General features: G+C 38.9%; 2 protein-coding genes across 2 annotated transcripts in view; one reads left to right on the forward strand and one right to left on the reverse strand.

Annotated features, from left to right (window-relative positions):
• LOC134742849 (uncharacterized) overlaps positions 1-7,302 on the reverse strand; it is a 45,398-nt gene extending 38,096 nt beyond the window's left edge. The window contains exons 1-2 of the mRNA XM_063676033.1: positions 7,281-7,302; positions 4,256-4,388 (exon numbers count right to left, since the gene is read on the reverse strand). Coding sequence (XP_063532103.1) covers positions 4,256-4,388; positions 7,281-7,302 — 155 coding nt within the window. The remainder of the gene's footprint in view (positions 1-4,255; positions 4,389-7,280) is intronic.
• Positions 1-21,617, forward strand: part of LOC134743223 (uncharacterized) — a 281,924-nt gene that overhangs the window by 200,001 nt on the left and 60,306 nt on the right. The gene's annotated exons all lie outside the window — the stretch shown is intronic.

Genomic DNA, 21,617 nt, shown 5'->3' on the forward strand with positions numbered 1-21,617 from the left:
TTATGCTATCGAAATTACACCATTCCCGAGTGAAAACACAAAACATATGAAAAAACTTTTTTAATTTCTCTTTACGCTTAAACCGCTAAACCGATTTAGATAAAATTTAGTATAGAGATAGTTTGAGTCCCGTGGAAGAACATAGGGTAGTTTTTAACCAAAAAAATGGAGACTGCGTTTGCATGGAGAAGCGTACGTGCCCTTTCCTCTTAATAATGGTCACGAAGGTGGGTACTTTAAAAAAAACATTTTTCAGTAAACGTCAAACGATTTGGGACTTAAACGCGTTACCATGCCTTCCCGAAAAAAATCGAATCTTTCGCGAAAGTCTCGCAATGCATTGCGGCTACAAGGGGCACGGCCTCAGGAGTCTGAGAAAAACCACGGCGAGAGACTCAGTGGCGCTCTAGCCAGGCAGGTCGCTTCGCTTTCGGCTGAAACGGCAAGCCAGCGCAAGTTCGATTGTGATCCCAAATACATCGTACGTAATACATATGTAGGCGCAGATTCTGACGGAGTGTGGCGCCGGAGAAGCCGTGTTCATCCCGCGTATCCCCCTCATTCCGAGCAACTTCCCGTTCCGCTTCAAGCGCCTACAGTTCCCCGTGAGCATGTGCTTCGCTATGACCATCAACAAGTTGTAGGGGCAGATGCATTTCCCACTCCGAAAACAAAAAAAAAGGGGCAGACGCTGCCCGCCGCCGGCGTCATGCTTAGACTGATTTGACTGGAGGACCGATTTGGATGACATGATTTTGATGGGAACACCCAAATATTCCGAAATACGTTTTTCCGATTTTTATAACCACGACTTTCATAATCCCGATTATTTATAAGTCCGAAATATCAAAATTACGATTTTTAAAAACACGATGGAATAAAATCACGAATGTGCTATTTCCGAAAACTTAAAATCCAATTTTCACTTGACAGAAAGCTTAGTTCCGATTTTACACTTTTCCGAAAATATTTTTTTTTCCGTATTCCTAAATTCCGAAAAATCATTGTCCGATCGGAAATAAAATAATTCGGTATTCAGAAATTCGGTTTTTTACAAGATCGGAAAAATGAAATCCGTGATATTCAAATGAAGACTCACGTTTTAGTAATTATTACGGGTACCTGTCGTGCCGCATCATGTTAAATTCGGCATAAAATATTTTTGGCATAAAAATTCGGCATAAATAAATTAGACAGAACTGCGAACCCGCGAACCCGAACTGTTGCTAGAAGTGGGTTAGGTTAGGTTAGAACTGCGACCCCCAAGAAAACGAACTGTTGCCAGAAGTGGGTTAGGTTAGGTTAGAATTGCGACCCCCAAGAAAACGAACTGTTGCCAGAAAAGTGGGTTAGGTTACGTTAGAACTGCGACCCCCAAGAAAACGAACTGTTGCCAGAAAAGTTGAAATTTAAAAATTGGGATATTTAAAATAGGAATCACGTTAATTCGGAATAAGGGCAATTCCGAATTCGTGATTTTGAAAATCGTAAATGTTAAATTCGGTGTTTGCCACCATCGGAATTGTTATAGTCGGAATTATGTAGTTCGGAATTTACAATATTCGGCTTTTTGGGTTTTCGGAAATATAAATCTTCGTGATTTTCATCATTCGTAATTATGACAGTCGGAATTTTGATGGGTCGAGCATTTAAAAATCGGAATGATTAAATTCGACATTCTAAAATTCGGAATAAAAAATTTCGGAATTATGTAGTGTACCCGATTTGCATAGGTACAGTCAAGGACGTAAAAATACAAAAATGGTACTGTATCGTTCGATATACACCTACTACTCTATGCCGTTTAAATCACGTCCAAAAATTTGAATAAGGGCAAAAAAAATATTCATTTTGGAGTGTAATTTTATTTAGTGGTAGCAAAGAGGATATAATATTATAGAGCGGTACTGTCATAGTAAATTTTGTAACCACAGTAAATTCACTGCCATCTATCGACACACTTTAAAACTAAAAATGAAGATTTATTAAAATACGATAAAATGTATTTAAATATGGATAAATGATCTTTTCTATTTGCATTAATTATTTTTATTATTTTGACCCATGTTCTTTCACTAATATGCGTTAAAATTGTTAAATAATAACAAACGAAACCGTCAACGCCCTCTATACGAGAGTAGGCAAAAGGTAATAGCGACATCTGATCGAGAATCAAATTTTCGTGATTTTCGAGGCACGTTTTTTCCTTAGACTGTATCCATCTATTACGGAGTTATATCTATCTTTGGTGGTAGGTACCTAATTGTAAAATATTTTATCTGGACTACAGTCCTCTAGCGTATCCATCTGTCAACTATACTTTAAGTTCTGTCTCCAAGGGACAGGGAGATAAATTAGGGGTGAATTAGCCGCTTACTGACACAGACCGAATTCCACGCAGGCGAAGCCGCGGGCACAGCTAGTCAACAATAAGTAAACTTTCAGCGGCATCCCCCATTGAAGTCGGTTTTTTTTTTCTTCAAAATCATGAAATCTTGAAGTCGGATAAAAAGGCAAAACGCATTTAATGTGGTATGAAATATGAATTACTAAGTGGCTACCCCCGTGGCACCTAAGTACGATTCCAAAGGTCTAAAATTAAGTAAAATGGGTACTTAGTTCATAAACTATACGGATTTATGCAGTTTACCCAGGCTGTGTTCGTAGTTCGTACATGTTTGCATTTAATCAAGTGTGCCAGTACCTAAGTACGTTTGGTCTTTGCAAACGTTCGCTTCATCCCGCGCATTTCCGTTTTAAATGTTGATCAATAAGAATCTTAGATCTAGTTCTATTGGCCCAGCAAGGTCTATAAGCAAAATGTATATACATAGTTTTTTGCAAATTGCAACGGAAAATCGTGCAAAATTATTTAAACGTGCAAAAAAATTCAAATTAACAAACATGATATCCGCGCTCCCGCGCTGAAAATGGAGACCTAGGCTTGCTCTCCGAAACATGTCGTGCGAGGGACTAAAATCACGTGAGTGAAACCGTAAAAATGTAATTAATGGTTAGTATGACTTACGATAGTTTAAATTCAATTATATAGTCTGTCAAGCCATTTCCGTCAGTAGAAAAAACCGGCCAAGTGCGAGTCGGACTCACGTTCCAAGGGTTCCGTACATTACACAATGAGGGCTATCGTTTTTTTGCTCACTAGTTAGCGCCTCTGTTAATGGTGGTTCAAAAGACTAAAGAACAGCTGTCAGTCATTGAAGTGACAAGTGACATTTGAAATTTCGAACTTTGCGAAGACCACTATCTACACTAGCGCCCCTAGCGGCGAATTCATATGCGTTAGCCCTCATTTAAACAATGTATTTTTTATGTGAAACGTGAGTGAAATGTCTTTATAAACCCCGTAAGGGTCGGATAAAAAACTAAGTAATTAAGTCCGACTCAGTTTTCTTGACTGCACATTTCTAGTAGGTTTTCCTGTGATCTGGTAAAGATCTATTTTGTGTATTTTTCCAAAATTTTAGACCCAGTAGTTCCGGAGATAAAGGGGGGAATGGTCATTTTTTGCCTATTTTCTTAAATAACTTCTAAACTGTTTATCCTAAAATTATAAAAAAAATATATTTAAGATTCTCACAATGAGCTCTTTCATTTGATATGTAACACGATATAGTTTGAAAAACATTATTTTTTAATTTTCTCATTTACCTCCCAAAAGTGGCCCCCGTGTTTAAAATTCATTTGTTTACGTTACATGTCCATCTTTGGGTCACCAACTTACATATGTGTACCAAATTTCAACATAATTGGTCCAGTAGTTTCGGAGAAAATAGGCTGTGACAGACGGACAGACAGACAGACAGACGAACGAGTGATCCTATAAGGGTTCCGGTTTTTCCTTTTGAGGTACGGAACCCTAAAAAGCAGCAAATTTAAAAAATGTAGGCGCGGGAGTAGTAAAGGACTGTCTCATTAGCATTACAAACATAGACAGAGAGAATCGTACTATCTTTGTCTTACACTAATACTAGCACCCAAAAGAAAAGGATGAGTATAGTTTTTTTTTTTGATCTTATTTACTGACAATTTGGTTTGAACAACTATAATCGTCCCATAGAAAATATAAATTTCGCCTCTTTCTACTGACTAAGTTGTTTGACCGGCTATATTTGGCCTTTTTACAACAAAAGGGGGCTGTTAATGTCAAAAAATAAAATGTACTCTAGTTCTATTCCATTAAAGTTTAATTTCGCTTGGTAAGAAAGAAGGACAAAAACGTACCTAACGAAGTTACCTTCTGTCCCTTTCTAAATGTTGCCATTCTGGAAAAGTAATGCTCTTTCTTCTTCTTTCCTTTCTTTTCTTTTTTTGTGGCAGCCCGGTAGTCCCATTTACTTGGGGTCGGCCCTCCTCGTCCGCATCCTCCACTGAGCACATACATAGTATATAAAACGGTAGAAATTAAATGAGGGCGCGACAAAACGTAGTGGTTATATACTCTTTGGGCGCGAAATTCTTCGTAACTGTCACATTTTTGACGTAAAATGCTGTAAAATGCTTAAATATGGCAACAATTTTGTATGGAAATGGACTAGTGTGTGTTGTATGCAAAAAAAAGCGCACAACTATGTACTGTGTGGGCTGCAACAAACCTGTTTGTTTCTCCCCTTGCTTTGTAAATATGCACTTATATTTTGTAAGTATCTGCTTACACACACTAAAATAAAGTATTTAGCTTATATACATTATTTTAGTGTAAGTATCATTTATGCATATATTACTAGATTTTGCCCGTGACTTCGTCTGCGTGGACTTAGTAACCACAGCTAGAGTAAGAATAGCGCCTGGATATAGTTTAATGGCAATCATTCAATTTGAGCGTATGCTTAATTGTTTAAACGAATTATCAGGCAATTCATTAATTATCTCAATTACATCCCGCTTTTCACCCTCTTCCTCTTATGGGACGATTTTCGGAATAAAAACTATCCTGTGTCCTTCTTCTGGACTCTATGCCAAATTTCAACTAAATCGGTTCAGCGGTTTAAGCGTGAAGAGGTAACACACAGACAGACAGATATACACACTTTCGCATTTATAATATTAGTATGGAATGGAAGTATGGATGGTCGTGTACCATATCTTTGTACGTTTCTTTGTATAATTTGAATCCCTATTAGATACACACATGTAAAAGTTTTGCATACGTTTGGTTACTTTAATTTAAAGCACTAGCAGATACAAACGTAAAAGCAGAAAGAAGCGGCTGCCACAGCTCTTCGTTTGAAAAATCTAAACCTATGGACATCTTTCAGCTCATCGCACAAGAAGATCTATGAAAATACGATCTCAAACTGCCCATGCTGGAAGCGCCTATCGACAAAATACCAAAAACTATGATCTCCTGGAGAGATTACGCCATATCGTTAACAGAAGATCCGAAAGAAGGACTAAACCAAATAAACCTAAGAATATTTACAGATGGCTCAAAAACAAATGAAGGGACTGTTAAATAATAGTCTGTAAAACGTTAAAAACATTTTATTTTGATAATTGTAGTATTTGTAGTTCGTTTCTGAACGCAACCTATTGAAAGAATCCTCTGAAAGAATCCTGTAGAATCTGCCTGTCATTCTGTCTCCGCTTTCTTCAATGTACACGAAATAATGTGTTTCATATAAAATAAATAAGTATTCAAGTATTAAAAACCTCTGATTTATTATTTAAAAAACCTCTCATGGTAGCAGAGGTCCGTGGTTCTTCACGAGTAAAACAAGTAAAAACAAGTACAACAGTAATACGATTTCTCTGTGACAAATGTGGCAGTGTTGAGAGAAGCTAAAATAAAGAAAAACGATGGAGATACCAATTACGGCAGCGGAATTAGCCAACATTCAACGCCTGGAGGACGCCGAATCGTTCCCGATATGGAAATTTCAAGTCGAAATCCTATTTAAAAGCTACGGTTTGTACGAAATTGTGTGCGCATCGACAAACGCCGTCGAAAGTGCCGGTTCGTCCCAACAAAGCCTGAAAGATGCGCAAGCTCAACGCATTATTATGCAAACTATTGATAAAAAACACTTAACCTTAATTATGACATGTGAAAGTGCCTACCACATGTATAAGAAACTATGTTTCCTATTCGAAAAATCTGATGATCAACAAAGGTGCAAATTAATGCAGAATTTCTTTCAATGCCATTATAAAAAGGGCACTTCAATGACAGAACACTTGGGTAATTTAGAAAATCTGTCATTTAAACTACGAGGGCTCGGTGAAAAAATCGAAGAAAAAATGATTATCTCAAAAATCATATCAAGTTTACCTATCGAATATAACAACTTAATAACTGCGTGGGAAAGCACTTCTTTTGCCGATAAAACTCTAGAAAATCTACAAGCCAGAATACTGAGTGAAGAAAAGAGACTGAACAAAAGCGAGCTTAATTCGTCTTCATCCGAAAAAGTGGCTTTCAAAGCATTTAAAAACAAAACTAAGGCGTGTAAAATCTGTAAAAAAACAAATCATCTAGAAAAAGACTGTTTTTACAAAAAGAAATGCAGCATCTGTAAAAAAACAAATCACGAAGAAAAAGACTGTTTCTTTAAGAAAAATAAGACTAAGGAAAAGGTAGCATTTCTAACAACATTTAATAAAACAAGGAACCTTGACGTCGAAGAGTTCGTCGTTGATTCAGGTTGTACTTCACACATGACTAAAAACAAAAATATGTTATCCGAGATTAAAAAAGAAGAAACCAGCATCCAAATTGCTAAAGAAAATGAGAAGATAATATCCACTGGAAAAGGTGTAATTAATTCGGAGAATGTAAACCTGACAGAAGTACTATATGTTCCTGAACTACCAGAAAACCTGATCTCTGTAAATGAAATCACCGAAAAAGATGGACAAGTATTGTTCACTAAAAACAAAGTAATAATTTCTAAAAACAATGAAGAAGTGTTAACCGGTGAGAAAAATAAAAATGGCCTGTACTTCATAAAACTGCAAATTAAAAAAGAAGAGACATCTTTATTAACACATAAAAATGATACAGCATTAAACTGGCATATAAAACTTGGTCATGCGGGCAAAGAAACAATGAAAAAAATGCTAGACAAAGTAGATGGCATAAATATAACTAAAAACGACATAGATCAACTCATCAACTGTGAAGTTTGCCTAGAAGCCAAACAAACCCGTTTACCATTTAATACCCAGAGAAAAAGAGCTGAAAGAAAATTGGAAATTATACATACAGACATATGTGGTCCCATAACACCCAACACCTGGGATGGAAAGAAATATATACTCACTGTGATGGATGACTATAGCCATTTTGCAAAAATATACCTGCTGAAAAGTAAAAATGAAGCGTTTGAATACCTGAAAGAATATATACAAGAAGCGGAAAGAACCCACAGCGAGAAAGTAAAAATGATAAGATGTGATAATGGTGGAGAATACACTTCTAATAACATAAAAGAATGGTGCAAACAAAAGGGAATATTACTGGATTACACAATCCCATATTCACCTCAACTTAATGGGAAGAGTGAAAGATTAAACCGTACAATTCTGGAAAAAGTAAGAGCATTGCTGTATGAGAATAACGTACCTAAATATCTATGGGGTGAAGCGACAAGAACCGCGACATATATAATAAACAGACTACCTACAGATGGAAAAGAGGTTACACCCTCAGAGCTATGGACTGGTAAAAGACCGGATCTGAAGAATCTGAGCTACTTCGGAAGTCAAGCTCACAGTAAAATACTTGGAAACCTGAGTAAATTAGACAAAAGATCTGAGAAATTCCTTATGGTCGGATACTCCCCTACTGGATACCGTCTTTGGGATGAAGAAAAGCGACGTATCGTAGAGCGAAGAGATGTAATTTTCTCAAATCTAATACAAAGATCTTTCCAACCTAAAAATATAAAACAACAACCTGTGGTAGAACTGGAAGTAATAAACCAGAACAGAAGTGAAAAAGAAAGAAACGAAGAAAACCTAATACAAGAAGAAAGAAAAGAAACTCTAAACCAAGAAAGAAGAGAAGAAATGCCAAACAAAGAAGAAAGTAGCAAAACTCAAAACCTCCAGAAAAGAGAAGAAACCATTGACGAAGAAGAAACACCTGAAACAATTCGAAGGTCTGGAAGAATAAGAAAACAGCCAGCAAAACTAAACGACTATTTCACTTACCTTACCTACAGCGAAGCCACAACCGGTTCTGAAAAAGAAGAATGGATAAAAGCCATCAACTCTGAAAAACAATCATTGAAAGACAACAGAGTATGGGAACTTGTTGATAGAGCTGAAGCTGGAACAAGAAAAATCTTGAGCAATAGATGGGTCCTGAAACAGAAAAGTGATGGAAAGTACAAAGCTCGATTGGTGGTGAGAGGATGTGAACAAAAACCTGGCATTGACTATGGAGAAACTTTCAGTCCTGTGATTAATAACAGTTCTATCAGAACTATGCTAGCTATTGCTGCAAATAAGCAATACCATATCATGAAACTGGATATAAAAACTGCTTTCCTCTACGGAGAGATAACTGAAGATCTGTACATGCAGATACCGGAAGGCTATGAAAAAGAAGAAGGAAAAATATGTAAACTGAAAAGAAGCCTATATGGACTAAAACAATCTCCTTTGAAGTGGAACCAAAAGTTCTCAATGACCCTAAAGAAGAAGGGATTATGCCCACTTAACACAGATCACTGTATTTTCAAAACAGAAAATGGAGATGTTATCCTTGGAATATATGTAGACGACGGATTGCTGATAGGAGAAAATAAAGAAGAGATGCTCTCATTGTTGAAGAAACTTGAAGAAGACTTTGAAATGACTTTTGTAGAAGGTCCTACTTCCTTTCTAGGAATGGAGATAGTTAGAACAGAAAAACAAATAAGAATTGGACAAGAAAAATATGCCAAAAGCATAGTGGAAAAATTTAAGATGGAAAACTCTAAACCATGTCCGACACCATTAGTAAAAGATCTGAAGGAAAAAGACAAAGAAGATACAGAAGATGTGAGATTTCCCTACCGTGAAGCTATAGGTTCTTTAATGTACCTAAGTAGCAAGACTCGACCGGATCTGGCATTCTCGGTTAATATTGAAAGTCGTAACATGGAAAAACCTACCAACACTGATGTGAAAAACGTAAAGAGAACCCTAAGATACATACAAGGAAGTAAGAATATAGATATCGGCTATGACACAAACTCAGACCTTACCAAATTAGAAGCCTACAGCGACTCCGACTTTGCTGGAGACCTGGAATCAAGAAGAAGCACTACCGGATACATTATTATGTACTGCGGAGGTCCCTTGCAATGGTGTGCAAGGAAACAACCTATAGTCGCACTCTCAAGCTGCGAAGCTGAATATATAGCTGCTGCAGAATGCAGTAAAGAAGTGCTGTATCTAAAAAGCTTAATAGAAGAAATGTTACAAATAAAAGTGCATGTGAATTTAAAAGTGGACAATCAAAGTGCTATAAAACTGATAGAGAATGGAGTGTTGAACAGACGCTCTAAACATATAGATGTTCGTTATAAATTCATTCATGAAAATGTTGTAAGAGGTAATTTATGTGTAGAGTATTGTATTGTAGTTCGGGCGATTTTCCGCAACTCGACGACTGGCGCCTATTTTGCGTGACATGGGGGTGGGCTAGTCCTGCCAGCCCAGCTCCTCGAGGAAACCTATCAAACCTTTGATGTTGAGTAGGACCTCGGGGAGGTCTCTCGGGGATCCGAGATGTTTTGCCCTGTATGGGGCCACTCCGCTGCACTCCAGCACCACGTGAGAGGCTGTTTCTTCTGTCTCCATGCATCCTCTGCATAGGGGACTGTCTGTGACACCTGTTATAAAAAGATGTTTGTTAAATAGTCCATGACCTGTTATGACACTGGTCACCATGCTCAGTCGGGTCTTTCCTAATTGAAGGAGCACCCTTGTGAGCTTTCCGCTGATGCCAGGCATGGCTTGTTTGGCCTGTCTGCATCCAGTCTGGTTTAGCCAATGTTCTGTGTGTAGTTTCCCTGTACGTGCCAGCAGCATTGAGCGTACCTTGCTAAACGGTATCGGGAGGATCGGTTCTGGGCCAATCGCTCCCGCACTCGATCCTTGCCTGGCAAGCTCGTCCGCAGCATCGTTACCCCGGGATCCGCTGTGTCCTTTGATCCATTGTAGGGTGATCTTATTGTTATGACATACCTCCATTAGTCGTTCGTGGCATTCGTGTATAAGTTTGGATGTGACTATATGGCTTTTTAGAGCCATCAAGACTGCTCTACTGTCGGAGAGTATGCGGATGGAGGATCCTACTACCTTCCTTGCAGTGATGGCAGCCGCCGCGTTTATGATGCCCATGCACTCAGCCTGGAATACCGAGTTATGGGCTCCTAGCGGAGTGGTAATTGACATGTTCAGGTCTTCTGAGAAGGTTCCAGAGCCCGATCCGCTGTCTGTTTTGGACCCATCAGTGAAGATTCTGAGCTCCCGAGGATTGAGTCCTTCGTAATTGTCGTCCTCGTATAACTGTATTTTGTACCTTTTGTCGAAGATAGCTTGTTTATGAATCCGATCCGTGCCCGAATTGAGCACTGGAAATTCGTCATATACCTTAGCCAGGCAAGTTGTGTGAAGAGCTCCTATGATGTTGGACCATATATTAAGGGCTCGCAGCCTTACCGCTGAGAGACTGGCCTCTTGTTGTATGTGTAGGTGCAGCGGTGGAAGGCTTAACATGACCTCCATGGCTGCAGTCGGTGTGGACCTCGTACAGCCAGTGGTGGCCGCGCATGCGAGCCTTTGAAGTCTTTGTAGCTTGTCTCGTACGTTGCCTAGGTTTGTTCTTGGCCACCAAACCAGAGCACCGTAACAGAGTAAGGGGCGGATTATTGTCTTATAGAGCCAGAGAGTAATTTTTGGGTTGAGTCCCCACCTCTTACCAATCATCCTTCTGCATTGCCAGAAGACAACTCCCGCCTTGTCTATACGTTTGTTGATGTGATTGTTCCAGTTGAGTTTACTGTCGAGAGTTAGCCCTAAGTACTTAACTTCATCGGTCAGCTGTAGCTCGGTTTGGAAAAGTGTTGGTCTGGTAAAGTTGCCAAGCGCTCTTTTATTGGTGAACATTACCATTTCTGTTTTGGTGGGGTTGACTGATAGGTCGAATTCTCTACACCAGCGTTCTACAATCCGAAGAGCAGCCTGGGTGAGATCGCAGACTGTACTGGCAAATTTACCTGATATTAATATTGCCAGATCATCAGCGTAGCCTATTGTGTAGAAGTGTTCCTCGTTCAGTTTGGTTATAAGGTTGTTGACTACTAGGTTCCACAGCATAGGTGACAGGACTCCCCCTTGAGGGCATCCTCGCACCGCCGCCACGGCCTGCGGTTCACCTGCATACCTTATAGTTCTTTTGTTTAGCATGTTCATAATCCACTTTGTTAGTCCGGGTTCCGCGCCGTGGCTATCCAAGGCATTCCCTATGCTGGTAAAGTGGGTCTTGTCGAAAGCGCCCTCGATGTCAATGAAGGTGCCAAGGCACAGTTCTTTGGCATGGATGGCTCTTTCAATGCGGCTGACGACCATGTGTAGTGCCGATTCTGTGGATTTACCTGAGCTGTACGCGTGCTGGTTGTTGTGCATCGGTGTGTTCTTTAGCGTTCGATCCCTCAAATCCCTGTCGCACAGTTTTTCCAGTGTTTTCAGCAGGAATGATGTGAGACTGATGGGCCTGAAGGATTTAGCCGCCGTGTAGTCATTCTTACCTGGTTTTGGTATGAATATCACGTTCACATCCCTCCATCTCCTGGGCACGTACCCCCAGGCTAGGCATGCTGCCATGATGTTGGTCAGGGTTTCCTGGATGAGCTCTAGACCCCACTGTAGGAGAGCAGGGAAGATCCCATCCGGACCAGCCGCCTTGAAGGGATGGAAACTGTTTATAGCCCACCTGAGTTTCTCAGCGGTGACGACTCTGTGCGCCATTTGCCAGTTGTTGTCTGCTGTACTGTATACCTCATCCTGCTGATCTTCATCGGCGAGACTTACGCATCCTGGAAAGTGAGTTTCCAGGAGAAGGCGTTGGGTCTCTGCAGGGGAAGATGTGTACGTGCCATCGGGTCTCCGGAGTGAGCCCAATTGTGATGTGGTCTTGTACGCTAATGTTTTCCTTACACGGTTGGCGTGGTCTAGTGTTTCGATGCTGCTGCAGAAGTTCCTCCATGATAAGGATCTCCAGTACCGCAGTCTTTTTTTGTAATTGGCCTTGGCTTCATAGTAGTTGTCCCAGTCTACCTCGGCCGTTGTGTTCATGGCCCTGTTGAAGAGTCTCCTGGTTTTCCGTCGGAGTCTCTCCAGTTCTGGACCCCACCACTTGTGTCCCGTTATGGCAGTCCTTGCCGGTGGTTTTAAGGGACACGCCTTGTGGTAGCTGTCTACGAGGGCATCGGTTAAGATGTTTACCTGCTGTTCTATTTCAGTCGGTTCCCGGAAGTCGTCCCTCGGAGGAAGCAGGTCGAGGCTTTCACCTAGGACATTCCTGAAGGTGGCTCGGTCCGTTTTCCTGGGATTCCTTCGGGCGGTTGGTGTGTCACAAGATGCTAGTAGATTGAAGCGAATCCATCTATGGTCTGAGCAAGAGGCCTCCTGGGAGACGTGCCATCCCATGACTAGTTCACTGACCACCTCCGAAGCCAGAGTCAGGTCAATAATCGTCCTGCATCGTTTGTTTACGAATGTTGGTTCGGCACCTACATTTAAAATGTTTAGATTAGTAGTCACAAGATATTCAACAAGTGTCTTACCTCTGTTGTTACTGGTCTCCATTCCCCACAGCGGGTGGTGTGCGTTGGAGTCGGCCCCGATGATTAATGCGAGGCCCACTCTCTCGCAGTGGCTGACCAGTCGTTGTAGTTCGGCGGGCGGCGGCTCGTCCTCTCCGGGCATGTACGCCGAGGCGAGGACTAGGTCGCGACAGCCTGTTGGCAGTGGAACTTGTAGTTTAATCGCACACAGGTCTCTGGAACAGAACTCAGTGAGCGGTTGTGCAATGATATTGTTAGTGGTTAGGATACAAGCCCTAGGGACGGCGTGTACCGTGGAGTAATAGAGCTTACCTTTCGTGTCGGAGAGCCCGCGTATGTGACCGTTGCCCACCCATGGTTCTTGTAGGAGGGCAACGGCTGTTGGCAAACCTACCAGGCAGCGTCTCAGTTGGGCCGTAGCGGCCACGCTGTGCTGGAGGTTTGCTTGTAGGACACTAGCCGGTGTCCATGTTGTCGGTGGTGGGGTCTCCGTCTTGCATCTCCCCTCCCTCCTTCAACATGTCGGCCAGCCCCGTCTCTATCCAAGCCGACAGGTACTCACCGTCGGATGATGTCCCGGCTGGTTCATCACCAGTGCCAAGGAGTTCATCCTCCGAGGGTTCGGCTGTCGTTGGCTTGGGCATCGATGGGGGGGCAACTTCCTCTCCGGAGGCAGATTTACTCTGACCGGGGGTGCCCGGGGCCTGTCGACTAGGGACCTGTGCTCCCGTTACCCTTAGGGTGGAGTCCTGCAGGGTGGGAGGCTGGTCCAGGTATTTGCCTCCGGGACCCCTGAACCTGAGGTAGACATTACCCACTCCACAGTTCAGGGATCTCCCCCTCTCCATAAAGGCGGGGACGAGGTCTTCGGGGATTGTGAAGGCGACAAACCACCCCTGGTCTTGCCGCAGTATCTCAATGATGGACCAAGTGCCGACCTTGGCCCATTCATTCTGGTACTTCAGTCCGTCAGCTGCCTGACGGACGTCTTCCCAGGACGAGTTGTCGCGACGCTCTCATAATGAACACTATAGACAAGCAAATATACTAGACTACCATAATAGTCCAGAACTCCGCGACAATAGGAATAAATGGTATTGTATGTGAGTGTTGAGGAGTGGTTAGTCCTACCTCACAGTCCAGTTGTAGTCTTGATAATCTGCTTCGCTCATCTGCCTTATGCACCATCTGTGGTTAAAAGGGTTTATATGAAATGACGCATCACTAAGTGTCTACCACTAAGTATGAGAGTTTAAACCTCTATCTTTTATGTCTATATGTTTCTAAGGATGATGGCATCTTCCATCAATCATAAATAAGTGTCAAATGATATCTATTAGCTACTATAACATGTATGAGTACCATCTCACTAGACCGGATGAAGGCTACCAAGTGCCATAGCTGCACATTTACAATCATAAGGGGGGCGCCTGGCGGCCGAAGCCGCCACCCTTTCGTGCTGATAAAGGAATACATAGCGACCGTAGTCACCTCTGCACTCCTGCACAAGATAAAGGAGAACCTAGCAGCCAAAACCACAGAACTCCTAGAGCCGGCCACACTGACGAAGGAGACGCCAGCAGCCGAAGCCACCTCTCTCCTACATAATCTATAAATTACCTAGTCCGCCTTACCTAAGATGGGCTCCAAAGAACTTCCACGACCTTCATCGTGAACTCATAGGTACAAACTTACTGGATCCACGGATTACCGCGTGGCAACCAGCAAGATGGCTATTAAGTTATAAATCAAGATAATTGTACAATAGTATAAGACAATAGGTACAAAGCAGTAAACACTTAGCTTTCAGGTAAACCAGCCCATGTGGTCACCGACTCTGCGCGTCGCCTTTCTTGGCTTCTTGATAATAACACTTGATAGCACACATTATATCAGATCACATTATTAGATCTATCTTCTTCTTCTTCTAATGAGAGAATGGCCGGTTATTACCCAAATATGAACTTTTGTCTCATCGAAATGTTAAACCATAGACAATATCTTATTTAAATCTTCGCGACACTGTCGAACCGATCCGACTTGACTCGATCGGATCGACTGTCGCGACACTGCCGACTAGACAGGAAAAATGACGATTTATAGATAGATATTCAATTTTGATTACGTTCTTTCTCTCTATCCATTGTCTTAAGGTCTAGGATCTTTCCTCTTTAACTGACCTTAACTTTATCGTCATCAAGTTTCCATTTACTTGTAGCTTCCTCTAAGTGTAGTAAAGTTGGGATAATAAGTCTCAGTCAGCTTTATTAAGTATGCTTATTTACTTACTTACATATTCCGTAAAAATACTTAAAAATGTGGGTACTCTAATTCAATTAATACTTTCCTAGAACAAATACCCAACTTTGGTATCTGAACTATCTGACATTGTACTACGAACAACTCTGTTTAAAGTCAGTCCTTCATTAACTAACTAATAGTCGTTTCGTCTGTCAATTTAAATCTCTCAGATATTCGCTCAAGGAATTAAATCGCGTCCTCTTCTAATATGTATGATTATTATAAACACTCATCATTACCAGGATAACCACCATATCATCCTCTAAGTTTAATGTTGCTAACAACTTAAGCAAACTCAGTTTCCTTTTCTTAGTCTTGAAATTGAATAATTATATGTTATTAATTTATTATGCACATAAAGTCGTATTCATCTCTATTTATCCAAATAATAACTCTGTATTGTACTTCTAACCCTGTTAGAACGTCACTATTATCTCACTTGTTAATATTATGAATCTAGACTATATTCTAAATCCACCCTTGGCTTTATACTCTGATACGAACCCACACTGTCACTGTGGGTCTTACTTGATTACAATCGTACTCGGATATCTTACGGGTCTTACACCCATTAATACAAACATCGATGCCACAGCGGGCCTTACACGATACAGAAATTGCATTAACCGCCTCATGCGTGAATAAAACCATCGATGCCACAGCGGGCCTTACACGATAGGTACAGATTTTACATTCACCGCCTCATGCGTGAATAAAAACATCGATGCCACCGCGGGCCTTACACGATGTCACAACAAAGTAGCTGCTGCTAAATCTAGCAGTAGCTGCAGGAATCTGTCTTCTGTCTTTCCTGCTGTCTGTCTTGGTCTGTCAACCTCATTCGTTACTATATGGACTTGTCCTGCTTGGCAGCCCTCCCCAATAAAAGGAAGAAGGCAAGTAAGTGCACTTTCAAGTCGTAATCGTTTAACATTAATAACGAAAATATCTGACAGTCTGTATACTAACAAGACTACTCATAAAGTGTTATTTGAACACCTAGATGTAAGTATCATATTTATGAGTTTTATCTCCAAGAGTATATTTTATATTAGACGTAAATACTGCCTTTAGGCATTTCATATAAGTACATGCACATGTACATGACAAACTAGAATTATTTAAATTCTGGCACAGATCTCTTTTGATCGAAAATAACAAGACTTCGTTGTAATTACTCGTATAATACTAAAATATTTAGCCCACATAATGTCCCACTGCTGGGCACAGGCCTCCTCTTCAGCGCGAGAAGGGCGTGGGTCCTCATACTCAAGTAAAAGCACAAATAAGTTAGATTAATAGCCAAAGCGAAACTTAAAATGGCTCAGAACCATACATCTTAATTGTCGATTATTTACGTAATTACCGTTGTTCTTAAGTGTGCCATTAATTCAGTGCTTAATATAGCGATTCCTATGTAGTGTTTTAACATGTAGTCTAAAATAACTGTTTCACATAGTATAAACATCGCTTACTCTTACCCACGAGACTAAAAAACCCGTTATGTTATTCTGTGGCAACATCATTTGCCTGTAAGCATATATATAATAATTCAATTAAATTACTATTTCAAAATCTAATTTGGTTACGAGAGTTTCCTTGATAGGTACATCAAACTTTAATTTACTTGTAACGATCTGCAATATTAATTCATTTTTATAATCGTTACTCCCGAAGTTGTATGCAAATTTCATACTCAATTTCAATTACGTCATATAATGTCTGCACAAATTCTCTTAATTTGTTTACTGAATATATTATCGTTCTCTACACATAAAGGCAAACTATATCATTGTAATCCATTACTGTTAACCAACGTGTCTGAAGTTAAGAACTTTAATGACATATATATTATATATTCAATAATATTCATCTACTTTGCACTCCATTTTGCTAAAGTTCTTGTTGTAACACATTATATTGTTACATAACAAATATATCATCAAAGCGCGGCGTTTATAACCCAAACGGCCAAAATGTTAACTCTTTATTCGTTTCAATCAATCGATGTGAAACGCTTCCGTATGTCAACGTAGCTATTATAACATAGGTATCTCCTTTTCAAACTATATGACGAGAAAGTTCACGTGCATCTGAGATGTAAATACATAGGATGTAAACGGCAATTCAAGAAAGTTTATAAGCAATAAATATGAATGGGTCAACAAGTTATTGCACCTAATACTAGGTGAATTGCTAATTCCTCAATTTCGCGGCTCGCACTGCTCTTGTTACGGAACCCATTCTAATAGAAATACTATAGGTATCTAAGACCATAACATAACTAATAAGAATCACATCTTCCGTTTCTTTCATCATCATATTGATCCTTCATAAGGCATAAGGATGTCAGAAATTATGCAAAATTGAACTCTATCACTTTGAAACAAAGTTCTCAATCATGGGAGAAATATATTCCCTCTGTCTTACAAAGGCTCAATAATTCAACATATTTTTCTATGAATCGCTAGTAATCTTCAAGAGGACATCTTTCCCTTCTGGAACTTTAAAACCACAATATACTATAGCTTTGTTCTTCGAATACATTCGTTCTGAATCTGAATATACTATAGCTTAATTCTTCGACTTCATTCATTCTGAATCTGTATATACTATAGCTTATTTCTTCGACTACATTCGTTCTGAATAACATCACTTAATCGAATTTAATCTGTCGTGAGACATATTAACATCAAATAAATTTTACGGTAGGTACGCGATACACAGCCGTCGTGAACGCTGCTTGCACTGTTAGTGCTTGAGAAACGAAACTTATGCTCTCCGAAACATGTCGCACGAGTGACTAAAACAAGTGAGTCTAAACAGTATAGTATATTTAACATCATTTAAGTTGTTGCCATTGATTCTATTGCGATTGATTACTAAATATCACTGGCTAGTAAGTAAGTTTCAACCAGATAATGATTTTTCTTTTCATTTCATTTCATCTCTAAGTCAAATTTCTCATTAATTCTCCAAAGACTCTTTTAAATTCAAATTTTTACTCAATACATAGTTACTTAAATTTATCAACTTATTCTCATTATCCAAGTAACTAATAAAACGGATGAACATGATCTCCCTGCCACAGGTTGCTACCTGTGGCAAGGAGCTAAAATCCATCAGGGAGCTAACTTTACTGAAGTAATCAATCTGAATATTTAGGCAGAAGGAACATTTTCCATTCTTATTTTATTTATTTTTTCTACTTCCAAATTTGTGTCTTTTTTACATGCTCAGCAAAACATCTAACTTCTAGATTTTAGGCCAACTCTCTATTCAACAAATTTCATATCAGGATAAAAAAAAATTGTTAGTTGTATGATGATGATGATGATAATGATCTCAAATAATAGAAACATACTGAATGTTTCTACCTCTGCTGACTCGCCTTTACTTATAGCAAAGTACGCTGTGCATGAACTAATTTATCACAATTATACTAATTTGTCATCAGCTCACAGTTTGAGCTATGCAAGAATGAATAATTACCTAATTATTACGGTTAGGTACACTATAGTCATTTCACTTTCAACTTCCTTACTTCTGACTCAAGAATTACTAAGTAGGCATGTATTTATTTATACCTATAAGGTAAAATTTAAATTTATTAGGTATATATATATATATATATATATGCTCTCTATATCATAAAGAAAACATAGTGAAGAACTAATCTTCTGTTATTAATATGATACTAATATATCACTTTCAAACAACCAACTGTAACAAGAAACTAGTTACAATTTAAATTCATTACATTATAAGTTCATGTATAATGCTAAACTTGTCGGTTATTTTACGAAATTTATTACTAATTCTTATTCTTCCCACGGAAGTATTCTTACATACTCTACACAATTAAACTTAACTTGACCAATTACAAATTTTAAGGTTTGTCACAAGCATTTGCGTTTAGTGACTTGTAAAATTAGGAATTATTTTCATATCTTTCATGTCATCATGCTCATAAGAGCTTATTGAGCTTATACGCCCATGCTCCTTTGAGCGCTATACGAAGGCATAATATTCGGTGTCCCGAATAATTTCTTGCATATGTCTAACGACTCAAGAGACTAAAATTTCCAATTATTCAATTAATCGTAGGAATTAGGAAAACATATATCCATACTTATTTGAATTGAAGTCCTTTTGTAACATTTCATGTCACGGGCGCGGGGCGAGACTTCTAAAAACTAATAAAAACAAAATTCGAATCGCTAATGTTCAGGTCCTTTGCCAACAGCAAATTAATAAAAAGTAATAAATTTTTAGAATTTAAATTTTCAACTATACACCGGACTTATTACAACTTGTGTATAATACTTTCCTTTATACAACAACTATTTTGACCGGACTAGAAAATAATACCTTTAATTTTCAAGCAAAGCCCTAACGGCCGACGACGATAACAAAACAATTATTCCCCGTAGTATCCACAAATAAACGAGAGTTTCATTTTATCAACAATCGCAATTTTTATTCAAGCGTCAAAAACGGTTACTCAAACGAACCTCAAGTTGACATATTCGCGGGCGAAAATAGCGCGAAGTAAATTTGACAAATGTCAAGATTGTCAGTCTATGTCCATGTCAAGATGTCATTGACCTCCGGCGGCTCGGTTGATTCCAATCTTTCTTAGCCCTTTAAAACTAAGAATGATATACTAAAGGTGTACGTTACGTACTTATGGGACATGTGTGTATGATGTTCTAGCAGTGACCTTTGTGCTAAATTTCCTTAACTGCATATAAAACCAGTGGATGAATCATACGTGCAATTAGCTGTGTTACTTAGGGAACAACAGAAACTCCTCTCAAATCGACCTCAGATCTAAACGCACTCAAATGATTGATCTGTTGTTCAAACAATACGCGATACAAGCCCCTTTCTCGAACAGGCTACCATCCGTGTGCAAACGTAGTACGTGATACCTTTTGTACCTTGGACAAACGTCAAAACTTTAAAATTTAAAGTGACTATTTAAAGTTTAAATAATCACTTTATCAACAAAATTGTTCTTCCAAATTTAATTGCATATTCTGCTATAGACACTCAAAACAAAATGTTAACAGAACAATTTCTTTTCACAACATTACTGTAATATTGAATATTAAACTATATTTTCATGACTATGTTTTTGTTTCATTTGTACCTTCGAATATCACCTTTCATTCTTTACATCATGCTGAATTAAAGAAATATACTGGAACACCAGACTGGTGTCAAATAAAATTGTCATTCCGTATATAAACATCCGTCAGCCCTTTATTCTTTAAATAGCATTCTATTTATGGTTAAGGTATGTATACCTTCTGATAATAATTGTAGGTATTATTTGTTAATTACTATTAGATAAGAATACACAATGCTTTACAAAATTTCCTGCAAGCATTAAGTGTAGGCAACGACTCTAGAAATTTGAAACTGTATATAAATGGATAATTTGTCCAATAATGCATTTTTTACTCAATACTTTAAAACAAAGTGTAAGAATATGGGTCAACATTCTATTTCAACATAACCCAAGTCGAATTCAGGCTTTACTCAACTTCACAAGTGAAAATTTCTTAAGACACTGTATCGACAAGCACGCTAACAACTGATAGCTTTGTTATTTTTTGTATTTAGCTACTCAGTGCAGCATATTGCTTTGTCACATTAGAATATGGTCTTACCCCTTTCTATAAACATTGTGAGAATTTAGAATGCAGTAACAATTTTTAAATGCTTATCTTATTATTCACTACAATCACAGCAAAGTACGACTTAGCTGTCCAAAGAAAAGTACATAGGGAATTCAAGAGTGTTATTCCCTGGGTCACCTTACTTACTTTCTTAAGGTACAATTCCCCTTAGCAACTTTATATTACATTCTAGTTATTATACTCTGACCAACATATACCAACTCTAGGGGCCCACAAGGAAAATTATAAAGGTTGAATATCCTTGCTACATGTAAATATTTTAGAACGAACTGAACAAGCTAGGCGCTACATTTATCTATTACATACTGCGGTAAATCTGTATACCTTTGACTACTTATAGGTAGGTATTTCATTTAATGTACATTTTCCTTCGCTTTATGTGTACAATCAAGAATATTTATTTCTTTACTTAATACTGTAGGTACTATGTACCATAGACCATGTATGGTCAGCAAAATACGTATGTTTAACACTTGAGTGTTTCTTGAAACTCCTGATGCTCAACTCTATAATTTAACTGAATTTATAGTAAATAAATTAACTGAATTTATAGTTTTGCAGGTATATCAAGGTAAGTTATGTACTATATAGTTTATCCGCCTACAGTCAAGCTGAAATCAAAGGACTACTTTGAACTCAAGAATCAGGAAAGAAGATGAGATACTCAAGCGTGTTGTGACACATAGAATAGAATAATCTTGACTTACTTACTGTCAGCATGTAATTTCAACAAGTACTAAAATGTTTTGTCTACTTCGGTAATAAAGTAGTTAGCTCAACTAGTTAGTTAGTAGGTAACCATCCTTAT

The sequence above is a fragment of the Cydia strobilella genome, chromosome 7 (genome assembly GCF_947568885.1).
Source record: "Cydia strobilella chromosome 7, ilCydStro3.1, whole genome shotgun sequence".
NCBI lineage: Eukaryota > Metazoa > Arthropoda > Insecta > Lepidoptera > Tortricidae > Cydia > Cydia strobilella.